At 43.6% G+C, this 20,129-nt stretch overlaps 2 protein-coding genes across 3 annotated transcripts; both read right to left on the reverse strand.

Moving 5' to 3' along the window:
• Positions 1-19: 19 nt before the first annotated feature.
• On the reverse strand, positions 20-8,031 carry LOC307077992 (retinal Mueller cells isomerohydrolase-like; the record flags this gene model as incomplete). Of its 2 annotated transcripts, XM_079739520.1 has the most annotated exons (14): positions 20-198; positions 396-507; positions 786-880; positions 1,135-1,249; positions 1,600-1,729; positions 2,200-2,342; positions 2,927-3,059; positions 3,172-3,253; positions 3,403-3,550; positions 3,738-3,879; positions 4,302-4,409; positions 4,530-4,680; positions 5,080-5,162; positions 8,000-8,031. In XM_079739520.1, 14 exons carry the CDS (start codon positions 8,008-8,010, stop codon positions 44-46), a joined length of 1,608 nt encoding a protein of 535 aa, XP_079595646.1. In that variant the 3' UTR covers positions 20-43. The 2 variants fall into 2 exon arrangements, with proteins under 2 accessions (XP_079595646.1, XP_079595645.1); XM_079739519.1 differs by lacking the exon at positions 8,000-8,031 and having other exon boundaries at positions 5,080-5,233.
• A 2,063-nt stretch (positions 8,032-10,094) lies between these two features.
• depdc1a (DEP domain containing 1a) lies at positions 10,095-19,956 on the reverse strand. The gene is made up of 12 exons (XM_079740001.1): positions 19,773-19,956; positions 18,801-19,066; positions 17,467-17,620; positions 17,109-17,239; positions 16,803-16,933; positions 16,650-16,697; positions 16,213-16,350; positions 14,559-15,557; positions 13,792-13,964; positions 12,416-12,592; positions 12,017-12,220; positions 10,095-11,183 (listed from the first exon to the last, which is right to left on the reverse strand). The coding sequence occupies exons 1-12, from the start codon at positions 19,818-19,820 to the stop codon at positions 11,055-11,057; spliced, it is 2,598 nt and encodes an 865-aa protein (XP_079596127.1). The 5' UTR covers positions 19,821-19,956; the 3' UTR covers positions 10,095-11,054.
• Positions 19,957-20,129: the final 173 nt, after the last annotated feature.

Genomic DNA, 20,129 nt, shown 5'->3' on the forward strand with positions numbered 1-20,129 from the left:
TAGGGCTGGGGTGGGGTCGACGGTAGTGGATTAACACTAAAGGCTATGGGGTCCGTGGCTTGTACGTGCCATGTAGGGTGACAGGGATAATGGTGTTGACAGAAGCCCTGGCCAGCTCGGTCATCTGCCTGGCATCAAGCACCAACAAGAAGCTCGGCCTCTCAGCACCCGGCTTCACCACAATACTCAGCAACACACCTGTACACATGAAGGACATGGGGATTTGTGTGTGTGTGTGTGTGTGTTCAAGAGGAATTCAGGGAATTTAGACCAGCGATCGTGTATTTGTGTGCGTCTGTGTTGACCTGCATGTGTGTTAAGTGATAACGTGACGAGACCATGTTGATATTTGTGAGCTTGTGTTTCTGTGTGCGTGTGCGTGTGTGTGAACCGACCATCATCTTCGTCTATGGCCCCAGGCGTTGGTACGAACAGAGGTTCAGAGGGGTAGGAGTCCTCCTCCTGCCACAGCCGTGTGTCTTTGGTCCGGACGTTGAGCTTGACAATCTACAACCAACAAGTGCTTACATTCAGAGGATCTTGAGAGAAGATCAAACAAATGTTACACATTTTAATATAGTATTGTAACAGAAAAACGTCAGGTAAAATGTGTTTTCTGTATATAATTATTAAATAATTACCTGGTATTTGAGGAACATGCCTGCATTTCAGGAACATGTTTTCATCTTGCTTTCATAGTGGGAAGATATTTCAAGGGGTGGTTTTTAGGTGTGTGTGTGTGTGTGTGTTTTGCACTTGCATGTGAATGTGGCCAGCTGACCTACCCTGTCTGGAATGAAGTGGTTCAGTCCCAGGCCGTACACATAGCGGTAGTTCTTCCCAGAACACCTTGCGTAATTAATCTGAGGAAACTCAAACGCTTTGGAAGACAGAGAGAGACGGGGAAAGGAATGAAAGAATGAGAGCAATGAACATGAATGTCATGTATAAACTTCATAAGCTAGTGAAATCGGATGCTCACAATTTGCCCGTGCCAATTCCCCCTAATGTCTGTCTGGGCCTCTGAGTTTCAGTGTGTATCTTCGTGCACAGTGCTGTGAGGTACTTCACACACTGTGTACTGCCACACGCACGCACACTGTGTGTATGCGTGTGCGCGTGTGTTTTCCTCACCCTGTCGAGGTCCAGAGAATAGAACCTCAGGTTCCAGCCAGACCGTCCCATCACTACGGAGAACCGCAGTTGCCGTGGTGTAGGACAGGGAAACCAGGTTTTTTCCTTGCTCTTCCTATACAAAAATAAAAATTCATATTCAGACTGCCTGCCAGCTCTGATATCAATGAATTGAAAATGAGAAAATAGGTGTGTGTAGGTATGTGTGTGTGTGTGTGTGTGTGTGTGTTTGTGTGTGTGTTTGTGTGTGTGTGTGTGTGTGTATGTGTGTGAGTGTGTGGGTGTGTGTGCGTGCATGCCTGTGTAGGTGTGTGTGTGTGTGTGTGTGTGTGTGTGTGTGTGTGTGTGTGTGAGTGTGTGGGTGCGTGTGCGTGCATGCCTGTGTAGGTGTGTTTGTGTGTGTGTGTGTGTGTGTGTGTGTGTGTGTGTGTGTGTGTGTGTGTGTGTGTGTGTGTGTGGGCCCACCCTGTATATGTCTAGAGGCAGCACGTAGCGTCTGACCTCCGGCTGAGGAGCCCTCATGGCGGATTCTTTCACCTTGTCCCACTCAGCCCTCATGTTGGCCAGATACAGGTAGTTATACACAAAATCACTCCTGCAGGGCATGAGAAGAAACCTTTATTAACACTCGTAAATCTAAGTTACTAATCACAGAGGCAACAAAAAAACACATACATATAAAATAACATGAATCACAACAACATTGAATGCATGAGTGAATGAGAGAGGGAGTAACAGACGAAGAGCAGAAGCAATACAAAAACTTAAACTGACTCAAAGACATTAAGTGGAATTTACTTAAATAATAAGAAATTTATTGTATTGTATTGTATTGTAGAATGGTAAATATAACTGTAATTCTTTAATCCCATTTCCCCTTCAGTTCCTCATTGTATTTTGATTGTATTCCTAATCTATAGAGCTTTTCTAAGTACTAAAGTCAACAAAAAATATATAAAAAGTCAATACAGCTTTTAAACCATCAGTGCCAGAAAGAAGGACAGAGAGGTTGGGAGAATTACATAGTAAATGTGTGTATGGTGTGTGAGTCAGACCCCTACGCACCCCTTCCACGTGCAGAGGTCGACCACGATGAAACCCTGGTCCTCATAAGCGTTGATGTGGTGGAACACGTTGAATGCCGACGTCCGGAACTTGTTACTGCTCAGATAGGCAGCCGGATCCCTAGTGGCCACGTGGAACCATGTCTGATCAACACACACACACACACACACACACACACACACACACACACACACACACACACACACACACACTCACACACCAATACACACACACACACACACACACACACACACACACACACTCACACACCAATACACACACACACACACACACACACACACACGCACACACACACACACACACACACACACACACACACACACTCACACACCGATACACACACACACACACACACACACACACACACACACTCACACACCAATACACACACACACACACACACACACACACACGCACACACACACACACGTACACACACACATACACGGTTACATCAGATAGAGTGTATACTTATGCATGAAGTATGTATTCAGATTATATCAATATTATATTATCATCATAATCAATATTATATATTATTCATATATAACTATATCCAGAATATATATATATTTATATAAAATAATAATCTCAATTATATTATGGCACCTCAATTCATCTAAATATAATCATGTGTTCATGTTTCTTTCCTAAACAGTTGTCGCTTTCACAAACAATTGTGCCCCGAGACATGTGCACCTCCTACCCCGATGTACTCGTTGGACTCGAAGCAGTCCATGTAGTTGGTCCCTCGGAGGCTCCAGGAAGACAGAAACTTAAGCAGGTTAATCTTCACCGGCTGCTCCACAAACACAAAGTGGTTCTCTGTCATCCCGAAGCTTTACACAAAACAGACAGACACAAAGGAGGAGATGAATATCGACCGATTGATGTTCATTTTCCGAGGCCTGTGAGAGAGAGAGCAGGGTTTGGAGCTCACGGGCAGCATACCTATGTACGTAGGAGGGTTTAAATCTCTCGCTGCTGGGGAGCTGTACCACCACCTCAGACCTCTTCAGCGGATCGGACCCGTCTGGAAGAAAGACAGATTAACCAAGGTAGTCGATTTAAATGACATAGAAGGAACATGTACAAGGTCTGTTGGGGTACTTTCATGGTAATTTGATATGACAGAATTGGGAAAAGTAACCCCAATCAATATGGGGTGTGCCACAAAGCCACCTTTCTGAGGAGGAGGGATCTTAATGATGTTGTAGGCCAGGCTCATGTTCTTCCCAAAGCAGTTGCCGATGTTATACACACTGCCATCTGCGTCAGTGTGCGGGTGGGCTGTCACCCCGTTCACTGAGAGGTAATCACACAGGTCCACCTGATACACACACGCACACACAAACAAACACACAAACACATAATTTTAAGTAATGACACACTCTTGGGAAAATGAAAAACAAATGGAGCTGTGTGTTTCCCAGCACCAGCTGGATGAAAAGATGGTTACAAAAACCAAGGTTATACTCCAGCTAGTCAGATTGTGTGGTCAACCAATCAGGTCTCACCTTTTTTACTGTCTCAAGCGAATCAGGATCCACCTTGGTGATGAAGTTGGTCTCTGTGACGGCATAGAAGTCTTCACCAATTGGATAGATGTTCACAACGCAGTTATCTGTCACTTCAATGCCTTGGAAGTAGGTGAAGAATCTATGCACACAAACACACACACACACACACAGAGACACACACAAACACACACACACACACACACACACACACACACACACACACACACACACGGATGATTGTAGGCCTTAATTAGGTTGTAGCATGATTTTGTATTTTTTACAAACAATGATCTCATTTCAATTATGCTGTAATAATTTAATACGATTTCAGGTCGAGCATGAGGACCAGGGAGGGTTTCCAATTAGCATACATATGGGTGTGCCTGTAGGTCATTGTTCTATAGATGAGCCATTCCAGCAGATTCCTCCACATTGTCTGTGGCTGGTACAACATTTAGAGAGTCATCTTCCATCATGCAGCAACATAAGGACACGAGTGCCCTATAAATGACCTTATTAAGTAACTAAAAAGTTGAAAAACAAAAGGCCTAAATGAAGAACCTGGAGAAGATGTTTTTGCAGGGGTCCGGGTAGGCTGCTGTTCCAAACTCAGTGATGACCACCCTCTTCTCTGCCATGGCACGCACGTATGCGTCAGATCGGATGTACCTACACACAGACACTCAGTGAATACCCCCCTCTGTGTGCTAGTTGCTGACGCCAGCTTCTGTTAGCATGATCCCATCACAAGCTGCCACAATTGACAAAAACAGATTACAGTAGTTATACCTCCTGTGGTAGATCACATGACCCTCCCTCAGGTCAAACTTGTGTATGAGGGCCTGTCCGTCAAACAGGTGGTGAAATGGCTCTGCCCCCACCTCGAAAAGACCTGGTCCCATACGAAGGAGACTCCCACTTAACCATGATGGTAGGACACCTTTCACACACACACACACACACACACACACACACACACACACACACACACACACACACACACACACACACACACACACACACACACACACACACACACACACACATACGCACGCAAATACAGCCACACACGCACATACAGTCACACATACAAAAAGAGAACGATTTAGTGGCGCTTTTACGTGACTTTGTTGTAAATTTCGTTCACACATTCCCCCACTTGCCCAACACTTCTGTCAATACCAACATTTTTCTCACTGTATCAGACTGTCAAGTCTGCCCTCACTTTGTATTCTTCCGCACATCCAAGTCTCTCCACATCTCATCAACATCATCATCCTCAACTTCGTCATCATCACCATCATCATCACCATCAACTTCGTCATCATCATCATCTTACCTGTGACTTCAGTGGGCAGAGGTTCGTTGAGCTCCTCCACCGTTTCAAAGATCTTCCTGTATCCCGCGGCAGGGTGCTCTACACTGAACACACACACATCACAGAGAACATCATGTTGTTGGGTCAGGGTTAACCGGGCTTCAGAGAGGCCCATCTCCTGCCAGGTCTAGTTCCAATATTAATCTCACGGTTATCCCCTGAAGAACAAGGTCACTGTGGAAATGATAAAACACATTTTAACAGAGGATCAAAACTTTATTTATGGCTTTGTTCTTTTGGAAGTATGAGCTTTTCGAGCATGGGGGCTGTCCAAGATGCATTTCCATAGTTCAATCAGCCAATCAGCCCTTATTTTATTATAATTTAATGCTCAAGACCCAAGGAAGAATAACCCAAGGCCCATGCTTGTTGTGTCTTGATTTTTATTACAGTTGAATTGAAGTAGCGGTTTTCCAAATGTAATACGATTGGTGAATTTAAATCAATAATCTTCTCCATTTATTATAAGGTATTATTGTAGCAAAAGTCTTTGGCACCTGTAACTGCAGATTTTGTATGCGTACACTAAAGTCACAAATGTATAACAGTTAATTTGAAGTCCTAAATATTTATTTTGCATGTGTACTCTAAAGTCACAAATGTGTAACAGTACATTTGATGTCGTAAATGTTTTTTCTACCATTGTAAACACTAAAAAGGGTCTACGAGTTCACTAGTCTGTGTTACAGGTGCACAAATCCTATCCTGTGCATCACAACATCAAAGAGTCATGCAATTGACACTTTTGCTACAATCATTGCAGCGCAGTTGGTGCAAAACACATTCACACACCCGTGTTTCATAATCTGAGAACATGCACAAAAGTTGTGCATTTGTAAACCCAAATGTGAACTAATGTATCAGAAGTTGCACATCTGTGAAATATTTCCTTACAAATGAAATTATATAGATCGCTATGTTCAATGAGCATTTTAATGAGCGAGCACAAGTCCATTGATACAACTGCTCGAATCTGCTGCTACGAGTCTCAGCTGTTGTTTTTCTTGCAGATACTTTTGCAACACGTCTATGTGGTACAAGTGTAGCAAAAGTGATTCATATCCGTATGAAGCAGAGCCCGTGTCCGTGGGCGGGACAAAATTGCAGCATTAACCAATGAAAGTCGCTGGCAGGGGCTGCATTTTTCAAACTACACTGGGACCATCCAAGCAAACTCTTACTTTCTGGAGTCTTGAAAGTAGACAAGAGTGCATCCTACACGACGGAGTTGGTTATCTTACATTATGTCAAATTAAATTACTTAGTTCAACTGAATTCCCCCCAAATTATTACATTAACATGCCGCAAGTGTCCTTCAATGTATTTCAATGGTCAGCTTGGATGATCCCAGTGTAGTTTGAAAAAAGCACCCCCTGCCGGCGACTTTCATTGGTTACTGCTGCAATTTTGTCCCGCCCTATGACGCTCTGCCTCATACAGGTACAAATCCCTTTTGCTACACATGTACCACCGGTACCACCTAGACGTGTTGCAAAACTACCTGCAAAAAAACCACAGCTGAGACTGACAGGAGCAGATTCGAGCAGTTGTAACGATGGACTTGTGCTCACTCATTAAAATGCTGAATCAACATAGCGTTCTATATCATTTTATTTGTGAGGAAATTTTTCACAGATGTGCAACTTCTGATGCATTAGTTCACATTTGGGTTTGAAATGCACACATTTTGGGCATGTTGGGCATGATTATGAAACACGGGTGTGTGAATGTGTTTTGCACCAACTGCGCTGCAATGATTGTAGCAAGAGTGTCAATTGCATGACTCTTCGAAGTTGTGATGCACAGGATAGGATTTGTGCACCTGTAACACAGACTTGTGAACTCGTAGACCCTATTTAGTGTTTAGAATGGTAGAAAAAATATTTACGACTTCAAATGTACTGTTACACATTTGTGACTTTAGAGTGAACATGCAAAATAAATATTTACGACTTCAAATTTACAGTTACACATTTGTGACTTTATTGTACGCATACAAAATCTGCAGGTCTAGGTGCTAAAGACTTTTGCTACAATAATACCTTCATAGTTTATGGGCCTTTGTTTTATTTGCCGATGGATACAATCTGCAACAGCAGCAACCTTGTCATCTATTTGAGGTCTGTGGTCCTGTCACTTTGATGCTGGATATGCTACGGAACATTACCTTGCTGTTCCTCACTTCAGTGGGACTAAAGGGTAGTGAGTAAAGTGCAGACACTTTGCATATGTCAGAATTTCGAAATATGCATCTTGCATTTGGGGGTTAAAATTGAACAACCATGATGCAATGTAAAACATGCTGTTTTCTGATCAAAAGCTGTGGTCTCCGCTGCTTTTTCCATGGAGCCATTAACAGCATAACTAGAAAAGGAAAGATTCCCTTGTAACTTGGTGAGAAATTCTGTGTCAACATTTGATTTGAAGAACATTATTATTTTGTTACAGAGCAACACTATGTTCCCCTGAACTCACCCTAGCCATCAGTAGTCAAGACAAAAAGAACAAGTTAAGGACTGGGGCTTTAAAGGCGTATGGTTAACATTAGGGGAGAACCTCGAGGGAATTTTTATTTTAACCACATTCTTGGGGGTTTAAAGATTCAGGAAGACATTTTCCTGAACACACACACACACACACACACACACACACACACACACACACACACACACACACACACACACACGCACGCACACACATACACAAACACAGGCAGATCAGCAATGACATACCGTTTTATTTTTTCATTTCGATTTTCTGCAAACAACTCCATTAAGCACTTTTTCCAATCCAAATTCCTGTAGTTTGTCTCACTGTGTGTAGATATAGAAACAAATGCAAAACGTACAGGCATAATAAACAAAATGGAAGAATTACTCACCGGCTGGCCATGGCTTTTAATGCACTCGGCGCTCTCTCTCACTCACACACCACAAAAGCACACAAGACAGACAAGAATGTTTGGGAGTGAGAGAGAGAGAGAGAGAGAGAGAGAGAGAGAGAGATTGGGAGAGAAACAGAGAGCAGGAGAGTGGGAGAGAGACTAGGAGAGAGACAGAGCAGTTCATTGGTAAGAGTTTCGTTTAAACCACCACCAGACTTCCTGTGGAGAGAGATGGAGACGTGGGCCAGGGTTTGCAACCCTCCTTTTTTCTCTTTTTTCCCTCAACCGCCTTCTCCCTCCCTCCCAGACTTCCCATTACCTCCTTCCACTTGGATTCATTATTGACCACATTCCTATTCCCTTTGTCCCAACAAACACAATGTATTCCCTCTCTATTTTTTTGTTTTACACTCAATAATTATATGAAAAGTAACTGTATATTTGTTGCGCTCATCAAAACAGATCAAATAAGGACAAATCGGTGGAAATTCTTTTCCATGAAAAGAGCAATACAGGGCTGGAATGGTTGAGGAGGAAAGATGGAAAGGAAATAGAGACAATAGTGTCTTTATTTCCTTTCCATCTTTCCGCCTCAACCATTCCAGCCCTGTATTGCTATTTTCATCATACCCTCAAACGCCCCCCCCCCTTACAGAGTCAAACAGGCCCTCTTTGTCTCCTTACCTTTTCAGAAATCAGCACCCCTCCACACACTCGCTCCAAAGTGAACCAGACTCCACCCTCCCATCCTTTCAGCTCACAAACAAACACAAAAAGACACACAATCACACACACACACACACACACACACACACACACACACACACACACACACACACACACAACCACACAACCAATTCCAATTAGAGGTACACATACTGCTCATTCACTGAAAGCTAACCATGAAAATGTATGTGTTTTATTGGGGTGAAGTGTGTGTGTGTGTTGGTGTGTGAGTGGGTGTGTGTGTGTGTGTCGTTGTGTGAGAATGTGAGAATGTGTGTGTGTGTGTGTGTGTGTGTGTGTGTGTGTGTGTGCGCCTGGCTAATTAGTTACAGACACCCCTGCAGCAGAATGGGTGAGGGCTGAAAACAGTTCAGTGGCCCTACACCATGCTAGTCGATATATAGACCTTGAACCAGTTGTATACTACACTTTGTAAACATTGATCTCCATGTGATGAGACTTCCTGTTTCAAGCCTCTCGACCAGAACTGTATCCAGGAATGGGACTTTGGAGTGGCCAAGAAAAATTCTTGTTGTATATTAAATAAAGCCCTATTATTTAAGCGTTGTGTGGCGCAGATTCCCCAGTGTCCTGTAACAGTTAGTAAATCATTAATCTAATCTAGGGGGTCCCCATTCAGTTTAGAAATGAATAGTTTGTGACTGCACAGCCTGAATTTTCCACTCTGGGGAAAAAAAATAATTTGATGGTGCTTTTGGTAGCTTAAACTTAGATTTGAAGGCTAAGGATAATAAAAACAATACTTAGTACTAAAACACACAGTGCTCTCCCCATTACAGAGTAGGGGTTTTAATTCGAGACACATTCATATCCTCCCCTGGAGAAAATGGTCCCTTGCATAAATTTTCATAAACTTTAGTGACCAACAGTGTTAGCATGTGTCCATAGGGGATTTTTTATAATGACTTCAATCAGTCAAGTATTACACTTGATTTAATAAACGGCTCTCTATTTTCTGGCTCTTCAGAGTGCCTCATGCGTTGCTGCAGCCTCGGCAGGTTGGACCTGACCAGAACACACCGGCGGAGACAGACCATGCCCTTGTAGTCCACCACAATTCAACGTTCAACCAAAGTGGTTCAATCTTATCTAGTAGTGTGTCCCAAAGGTCAATGTTGATCATTTGGGGAATTCTGTAAAATTATAGAATGCAGACAAAAGTGAATGAATAAAGGTTAGCTTTATAAGAACTTTGAATAGTAAACGGTATGCATCTATAGGAATCTGTTATAAACCTCAAACAGATCCCTTAAAATGAAACCCTCACACGTACATAAAAACGTTATAAATTGGAAAAAGAAAATTGAACATCATAAATACTTTATACATTGCTATTTTAGGCCTACGTGAAATCGTATTTATTCAGAAACCCAGGTTCAAAATGGTACCATTGTAACCAGTTTAATGGAGTGTAGACGGGGACTCATAATATAGTAATACAAGAACCGTTCAGTCAATATGAAATTGCAACATTAATGGCATTGCCATATCCTGGTTTTATAATACCTTCACATAATGCAGGTAAACTGTCCAGTAGCCCAGGAAATTAAAAATCACAACATTACAAAAAATGTCCCTTAAAATAAATGTTGCTCATCAGTCACATGTAAATCCTGAGGCCAGTCTGATGCTCTCTCTCTCAAAGACAAGCCCAAATGTATCACACATTTTGAGTACGGAGTACAAAAAAAATAGAGATATTTGAAATTGAAACAAAAAAGAAAACCAAGTCTAAACAATGAAAGGGTAAACTAAATTTGAAAAACCCTCCTATCAAATAAAATAATCAACATGAATAGCACAAGAAAGGTCTTGTAGCCAAGATTTCCTCAACATAAATGATATAAATTAAAACAAATTACAATCAGAATCCATAGTCATAATCATTCTCAAACTCCCTCCCTCCATTTGTAAACACATAAATAAGCACGCACACCCAAAATATAATGATGAAGCCAAGCCAGAATACGTAACTCAAGTATGACCATTCATTCACAGACGGGGACAGGGGTTACTTCTTTAGCACATTCTGGAACCCAACACAGACAACAGGATGTGACATTAGTCACTTTCTGAGGCTACTAGCCTGTCTGTCCGCCTTCATTCACACCTAGCTTCCTATGAAAGATAAAAGCTCTGGAAAGCGCAAACATCGTCTTTCTATTGTCTACGGGTAAACCAAATCGATACAACAGACTAGGATCTCTGAAAAATCGCTATCAAAAACAGCAAAACATACAATTTCAGAACCAACAGTAATCTTGGGTTAATGCAATGTAATGCAATGGCTTTTTGGTGATTTTTTTCAGTTGCGGATGCTGAAGGCTTTGGTCCTCCTGATGGTGAGCAGTGGTGGCTTGATCTTTGGTTTCTTTTCTTCCCGGTCGGATGCGGGGATCCGGCGGCTGTAGATTTCCGGGTACTGCTTCCGGAACTGGACGAGCCGAGAGAAAACAGGTCCAAAGATTAATAAATAGCACTAATGCCTTGAGTCATCCACCATTGATACCCAACAACAGGCATCTTTATTTCCCTACATTTAGTGGTATGGAAAGAGAGTCCAACTTGTAAATGTATATATGTAAAACCTTTCAAACCTCTCATCACACCATCAATTACTTCTTAAAGGGTAATTCCGCTGTAAAATGGATTTGGGATCTGTTTTGTATGATAACGAGTTGAAACGTTCGTTTTGGAGCACAAAAAACGTAATTAGACGCTTTCTTCAGTTGGCTGTTTTTAGCCGATTCTATCAAAACGCTATAAACTTGGAACGATGGGGGCACTGGTTATGGTAAAAACTAAATCACTATTTTAAACCACTTAAACGGCTAAAAGTAGCCCGACACTTCTTTGGTAGTATAATAAGGGTCTTAACATATAAAACAACGTATTGAGAACTTTGTAAGTGTACAGATTGTTTATTAAAAAGGACATTTTATACACACAATACCATCAGAAGATCACCTGTCGACGCCATTTTGTTTTTATGACTCGATAGGTAGATTGACGAACACAGAGATTGTGACATCAGCAACACGCAAGCTCTGTGTTCGCCAATCTACTTATCGAGTCTTAAAAACAAAATGGCGTCGACGGCATCTTCAGCCAACTGAAGAAAGCGTCTATATGCATTTTTTGTGCTCCAAAACGAACGTTTCAACTCGTTATCATACAAAACATATCCCAAATCCATTTTACACCGGAATTACCCATTAGTCATGGTCTCATGACTCTTGACTCAACCCCCCCCCCCCCCTTCCTTGCCTGCTTGAGCCTTTTCTGCCGGTCCTTGTCGGTGATGCTGCGGTCGGTCAGCAGGATCTCCAGCAGGTCCTCCATGGCCTTATGGGACGCGGCCACGCGCTGCTCTTCAAACTCAACGCTGCTGATCTGCCGGCAGAAGGCGTGTAGGAGCATGGGAGCACTGGCCACGTCCACGCCCTGGGCGCCACGGGACACCGGGCCGAGCTACAGCCAGGGGCAAAGAGACACGAGAGGAGGGCTCACGTTTGACTGATGACATTGGGAGAAGGAAAGTCCAGTGACTGAAACATCTGTTTTTAATATTCTGTCAAATTTTATTATGGAGCGTACAGAGCAATAAACAGAAAAACAAACAAAAACATCTGATTTTAATAAATTAATGAGTGAGTGAGCGTTTACCTGTGCGCTGCGCAGATACTGCACATGGTCCGTGACAGCGGCCAGCAGGTACTCCGGTACGGAGAGGATGGTGTGCTGATGGTCCATGAGGAAGGAGACCAGTCTGGTGGCCAGCAACTCATCTAGCTCACACTCCTCGGCACTGCCCAGGACGCAACCTGAGAAGGTGTGCACCATCTGGAGGAGCAACACCGAAGACGAATGGACAGGTCCAATAAAGTCTAACTCACAATGTATAGAAGAGGAGGCCTGTTCGTGCCCGGGCGACTGCAGCATGAGCAGCACAACACTGCCACATTACATTACATTCAGCTGACGCTTTTGTCCGATGCAACTTTAAATAAGTGCATTCAACATTGAAGATACAACCCTTAAGGTACAACAATCATTGAGGCCATGAAAGTTCTAATGGTGCTGCATTAAAGTAACAAGACATATAGAAGAAAAAGGTGATGGACCAAGAGGCAGACTCAACAGAGGAGCTTTAAATCTGTGGCGAATACAAGTTGGGTAGGTTTTTAGCGACCTGGCAGCATCGTTTCAGAGCCCCGTCGATCTGATCAAAGACGCAACATCCACCTAGATGTTGCAGACCACTGATTGTGAATTGAGGAGTGAGGCTGAAACCTCTAGTTTCAGGCTACAGCTAATGAATCTTAGCTTTGATTCCAATAATTATTGAAATCTTGTAACTGCTGGAATTTGCTAACACTCCACAGTAAACAAAACATATTACGTGTGTTAACCAGTTACTTTTTGAAAAAAGGAGGCAACATTTGTCGACCCATTATGCACAGTTCTGGGTGATGAATGGTTGTTGATGAATGACCCTCTAGAGTACATCAGAAGAGTGACACATTGTGTAGGTTGCAGAGTAAGAATTGAAAACAGTTTGCAACAATGGTGAGTGGCGTGTGCGCAAAGGATTCGGACAAACCAGGCAGAAGCATGTTGAGCCCTTTAAGGCCCTTCAAGAGCAACCACACACTAGACTAAGTGTTTGGGTTTGGCGTGATCTACAGGGCAAAGTTTCCACTGGATTAAAAAGGAACCAAACCTTACAAGACCTTATTTTAGATGAAGAGTGATGTAGTGGGCTACATGGTAGCGATATAGCATTAGTCCTGGTGTGTATGTGAATTTAATTGCAAAGACGGCAATGTTATTTTATAACATACAAAGTTTGATAGTGGCCGGGGATTAGCTCGGATTAACACTTGGTTAGGTTTTTCTTTAAGACCAGAGCTCAATACAAAAAGATTAATGACAATGTAATAATGAATGTAACATGACCCATGGTCAACTAATTGTCCCCTCTAAAAAATGTTTTTAGTTGTTAAAGTTGCCCTTTCATAATTGGCGCTCAGGAAGCTTACAAGGGTGCGTGCTCCGATGGCGTGGTGCAGTCGGGGCATGTCGACGTTCTGACTGATGCGGGACATCATCCGCATGAGGAGCTGCAGCTTCCTGCGCGAGGCCGGTGGCAGGAGAAGGGTGCACAACTGCAAGGCCTCGATGGCCATGCGCTCACAATTGGACTGGAGCAGGCCTGAAAGCGCACACACACACACACACACACACACACACACACACACACGTGAACCCTTACTCACTAAAGCAGAACCTGTTGATGAATGCAGCTCTCACCTAACTGCCCTCTGGCTACAACGTCCTTCTCCATGCTAAAACCCTACCGCATATATATATACATATGCACTGCAAAGACACACACGGTACATAATCCAACCAAAACAAATTGTCACACATGTTTTAAATACATTTGTATTAATGGAAGATGAATGGGATGTGGATTCACTCTTGAACGGCACCCATCCATTCTATACATAACATTCCCTTGACAAGAACAGATGATGAGCTGGAAGGCTAGTGTTATGTGAATGTTAACACATTTTGGTAAGAGTTTTCAATAGACCTTTTCAATCATCCCATAATCTCCCTTGTCTCAATCTCGCTATTCCTACTACATTTTTGCAATTGAAGACTATTGTTCAGGGCGATTGGATGTTAGATGCCGTTAGTCACAAGAACAGAACAGACAAAACAGCTAGCCAGGCTGACAGCCAGACAAGTTAAAGTGGAGGAAGGGAGAGGAAACGGATGGGGGGGGGGGGGGGGGTCTTACTGTTTTCAGCATTAGGCAGGGGGGGTTGAGACAGCCCAGAGAGGTCCAGGGAGCTGTGGCAGCGGCGTGCAATGGTGGAACCACAGCCAGCACTAGCGCCACCGTGGAGCGACCACAGGCTACTGGAGATAGTGGAGGAGGTGCTGGACCCCTGGGGTCTTGTGGTGGATGGGACATGCCCGTGTGGTGCCTCGGACGAAGACCAAGACGGGCAAGGCCTCCTGCCAGAGGAGGAAGGACGGGTGGACACTGTCGAGGTGGAGCGTGTCCGTCGTGCAGGCGTGCTGACGTCCAGGCAGCTGGCTGCTCGACTCCGCCCCATGCTCTCCTTGGAGACCTCCTCCCGGGACTCCAGAACGATGTCAAGACAGCTGCCCGTGCTAAAGGGCCGGGTCAGGCGGGTCCTCCGCATGCCCGCCAGCCCAGGCAGGGAACCCAAAGAGAGCCTCTTTCTGCCGGCAGATTCGGCATTCTCCTTCCTGTCGCCGAGCATTGCCGTGGCGATGGGCTCAACTGTATCGCAGTGCTTGGAGTTTGACTGGGAATGTTTTGCGTGGTGGAGGTCGTCATAGGTGCTCCCTGACAGGCACTCATTGGACAGAAAGAGCTGCTGGGTTAAAGGGGTGGAGTCTTCCAAGACGTTCTCCATGGAGCAACTTCGAGGTTGTGGCCTAGCCGAGCCGACCGAGCTACGCGACTGGCTGAGGCTCGCACGGCTCCCCCCTAATTGGCCGGCGCCGCCACCGACGTCGCAGCTACTGGGCTGACGGCACGCCTCGACTCCTTTAAACGAGGGCAGCTGTGACTGCACCACAGAGCTGAAGACCTCCTTCATCGGGGAGTCTGCCTCGTCGCATGAGCCCTGTCTGATCAGCGACAGGAGGAGGCACTCGGTGGAGCAGAACGACGTCTTGGTGGGAGGGGGGAAGCAAGGCGGGTATGGCATTTGGCGCTCCGCCCGCTGAGGCCTTGGGGCTGCTACAACATACCCACACAGCACTGATGCAGAGTGGCAGAAAAAAGAGGCGGGGGGGGGGTGGGCATGATAGAAATACAGGGCCCCGAACAGTGTCAGTAGAGGCAGACGGACAGACAGACAGAAAACAAGACAAGACAGACGGGAGGGTTTTGGTTAGTCAGGGCGAACCAAATCCAGTAGAAGAAAACATACCACATGATGGACCAGCAACAGGCAAGACGGACAACATTAGACAACACACAGAATAGCACGTTCGTAATCACAGATAAACAAACGGCACATATTAGTGAGCCATACTATGTGCACAAGTATCCAGCACAAGTCAGCAAACCAGAACAAGTGGTTGCCATGTTACTATGCAGCCTTTTTAGTTTCGGATTGAAGGATTAAATGCCAATTTAACTAACATTTGTATTATGTCAGAGGTTTGAATTCCCCTGATGACTTACGCATTCCGGGTAACTTATCCTTAATGACTGAGAAACTGGCAGATCAGACTGATTTTTCTATTTATGGGAACATTTCTAAATTACAGGAACACAACTTAGCACAAAATACACAATTTCAAAATACACAAAAGAGTAGCATATAGACAACACATTTGCTTTTTATTTTATAATAAACTACCTTCAGTGATTTTCCCTCATTAAAGGAAAGACCGGCACACCAACTTACCAAGGACGTTGATGAAGAGCTCATAGAGCTGGAAGGTAAGAAGAGGCTGCGCGAGGCTGTAGAAATAGTCTGACACGGTCTTGAAGACATCCCTCTCAAAGCCTGGATAGGACGGCTGGACACTGTCGTACTTGGGCCCTGACCAAAAAAATAACATGTCGTTAAGGTTACAGATTAAACTACTGGGGGGCTAACGGCAGAAAACAAACATGTAATAACAGGTACATAATAATCTCTTTGATGTTTTGACGTTTGGTGACTCTTTGGAGACACCATACCATTTGGCCGTATGTCTGAGCTGATTTACACTTTTGCGATTTCTTTTAATATCATTCAATGAAGTGAACATGTGAAGCATCTGAATGCTTTAAAAACGTCTTGTAGTAAAAAAATAAAATACACATCAATGATGTATCCAATAGCTTTTAGCTACTTACAGTTGGCAAGGCTCTTCATGGCAGATAGCACCCAATGGGGTAGGTCATCTGGGGAAGGGAGGGGGCACAGGTCAGTCATTAGTTTCACCTTTGTGCCATTTTAACCATTAATTTCAAAAGAATGGACCAACAATGGCTTAAAAGGTAACCTACTGGACTTATCGTCCAACGTAACGACTCCATGTTTGTTGACTTTGGTCATGTTGTGGATGATGTTCTGCGGATTCACATTGCGTCGATCCAACACCTCATCTAGAGAAGCGATCCCCAGAATCTTCTGGAGGCTGATCAAAACACACATGTTCAGTCTAATGTTTAAGACGTGCTCACCTTGCCCATTATTACGGGGTGCTAATTATTACTAAAGGTTTAGATTGTGCCTTGGCCCTTTATGCAGGCTGGAGTAGGAGGAATAATTGAACTTTAGGACAAAAAAAATAATGTGTTCTGTTTTCATACTGGGTAAGGGCAATTTCCTTCCAGATTTCATGCTCCTCCTCCTCTGTAAGTTCTCGTTTATGAGCCTGCTGATCTCCTATTGGCTGATTTTCATCTTCTGCCTTTGCCTGGAGGGCGGGGTCGACATTCTCCTGTAAAAAGACAAAGCAAATTTGATTGTAAACTAAATGTACAGTTATATTGTTGTTGTATGCATTCTTAAAGTAAGACATCAGAATTGTCCAGATAAGCTTCAGAAATTATATCTTTTTTTCAGAACTTTGTGATTTTATATTCATACATTTGTCAAGGGACTTCAATAACATAAATAATAATGGAAATAAATTGGAAAATGGAGCTTTGATGTGATGGCAGTCACCTGGGTCTCCTTGCTCAGCTTCTTGGTGCTGCGGAACCTGAACAGTCCCTCCTTGTCTCGGAGGGAAAGGCTCCTTTTGAGGCTGGAGCCTGGCGTTGAGGTCTGCTTGGGAGCCGGAGAAGGAATGGGCTTCAAAGGGGAGGTTGAGGGAAACCTGGATGAGTTGAAAAAAAATAATTCATTGGACAGCCTTCTTAACGATTTAGTGAAAAAACATAGACGGTATGCAGTGTTTCCCCCAGGAAATGTCTTAGTCAAGGTGGTCGAGGAGCGGGGCGGGGGGGCTTTATGGCAGTATTACCAATGTATTACTTATCTTTATGCTTTGTGCCTGATGGAAGTATGTTTCCTTACCCTATGAGAGGTTTGTACTTCGTTAATACATAATTTAAAAATAATAATAATAAAAATATATATATACATTGGTAGTCAAGGCGGGGCCCTATTGTTTTTAAGGCGGCCGCCTTAACCATACAGTGCTGGGGGAAATGCTGGTATGTATTGGTAGATATTTTTTACAAGATGATTAAAGATAACATGTGCTGCAATGAAAATAATTAACTTTGCCTATTGCTCATCCATTTCCAATGATTCCTCCATGCAGATTCCTTCTGCATCTTGTTTTAGTCCTGTCCGGCCCACATATTCTGCAGCGGCATCCAATGCATTTACGAGATCATTACCATTGTTCCTTTGAAGCAAGTGCTTTAGTACTAAATTATATAGTTCCCTTTGAACCATTGATAGTTGGCCGGTTTACACCTCCTGGTCCCGCCCCTTTCCTCTCTACCAGCACTGCTGTACAATGACAAGTGGTCAACACCACTGCCTAATCCTCTTTGTTGTGCTCCCGTCCTGCCCGGTGCAATAGACTTCTGTCCCTCTCCAGTATGTAGGTATGCATGGATAATAGGATCCTACTGCACCATCAGGCTTCGGATGGCTTACCGTCCAATGGTGCAGAACGGTTATGACCCTTTGCCATACTGTTCAGTTGTTTGTGTTAATGTACCTCCCCTTGTTTGTGTTTCTTTGGATGCTAATGTTTTCTTTTATTCAGTTTTGGCTGATTTAGCGAAATAGTCATTTGTGTTTGATTGGTTGGATGTGTGGGTGTGATGATGCCTGGTGATTGTCTTGCCAGGTGGCAGCTAGGTTTAAAGATCAACATGGACCAAACACGTGTTGCCACCTCAAACTCAGCAATGTCCTTAGTTGTGTTGCCTATTATTCTTTTGTAGTAAATTCATGAATATTATCAGTTAAATGTGATTTTCAATTGCAATTAAGATCCCGGAGGCCAAGGCTAGGCTGGCCGTAACAGGCAGCCTCACCTGTAAAGAGAGCTGTTGTCCTCCAGGTCTTCCGAGCCCCAGCGGCCCTTCACGTCCTCGATGACATGATTCTTCAGGAACTTCTTGAGCAGCTGAACAGTCTGCTGCCTGCTGACATCGGGCCCAAAATTGCTGTTGCTGCACAGCAACTGATGCAGCCAATCCACGGCGGCTGTGGCCATGAAGCAGGCTGAGTGAACCCGAAAGTTCTGGCGGTGTTTGCGGATGGGCATGCCCGACCGGAACAAACGGGTGACCTCATTCCACTGGAGGAAGACAAGACGTGGTGATGTGGGGGGGAGAGAAAGAATTTAGACCAAACATTTCAATAAATAATATGAATAAACTGTTGTTCTGTGGGTCCGTTTGTTGGGTTAAGCTTAGATTTTAGTAAACATGAAGAATATCTGAGAGGCTCCCATGATTCAGCTGGGAGGAAAAACATAATTGTGTTCCGACACAATTACGTTTTATTGGGGCAGATTATAAAAACAAATTATTCTGATACTGACTTAATCCTATTGGGCTGGAGTTATAACAATTGCCATGATCAGACCAGTTGGCTATGTTAACTGCTGTGAAATATTTATATTTCTTTGAAGAATAGGGACAGTGTGTCTAGTAATTGCTGGTATCGGTAAATCCGCTATTGAATCGTTCAAACACATCCATTCAATCAAAAGCAATACTTTATCTAATAGAAGCATGACTTAATGGACATTTCTAGTCACTTAATATGTATCTTCTATTGATGATGGAACAACGCGTTATTTGGGGAAGTACAGTATAGTGATCCAAGAACTCAGCACCGTCGATCGTCAGCTTTTCCACTATCAAGATAAGTTACATTATATAAAACATTAATTGAACAAATCCGACGCAATATCAGTAATCTTCGGCGTGGAGCCCATCGATGATCCACTACGAAACGTAACAGACAGAAGGCGCGTTTAACATTTTGCAATATCTTACCAATTTCGTGGCTCTGTAAGGTCCTGGAGTAACAATATGGGTATTCATGGCTAATGCAAGAACCTAGCTCTCCTCCAAATCATCAGACACGAAACATAGTTAATACATCCATTGGTGAAGGACAACAATCCAATACTTGCTATCCGTTTACAGGTTGGATTAAACGAGATTAACAGAAATACTGCTCGTCTGGTCTGACTCAACTGCAGTCCATGTCTGTTCAAAATTACGAGCCATGAAGAGGCGATAGAGGATTGGACAGCGCCAGGATCACGTGACTAGGGCTTAGTTCGAGGACCAATTGGATTTCAAGAGGGCGGAGTCAAAAACATCTACACACAATTGTTGCAACAATTG

Source organism: Pollachius pollachius (assembly GCF_949987615.1).
Source record: "Pollachius pollachius genome assembly, chromosome: 7".
Classification (NCBI taxonomy): Eukaryota; Metazoa; Chordata; class Actinopteri; order Gadiformes; family Gadidae; genus Pollachius; species Pollachius pollachius.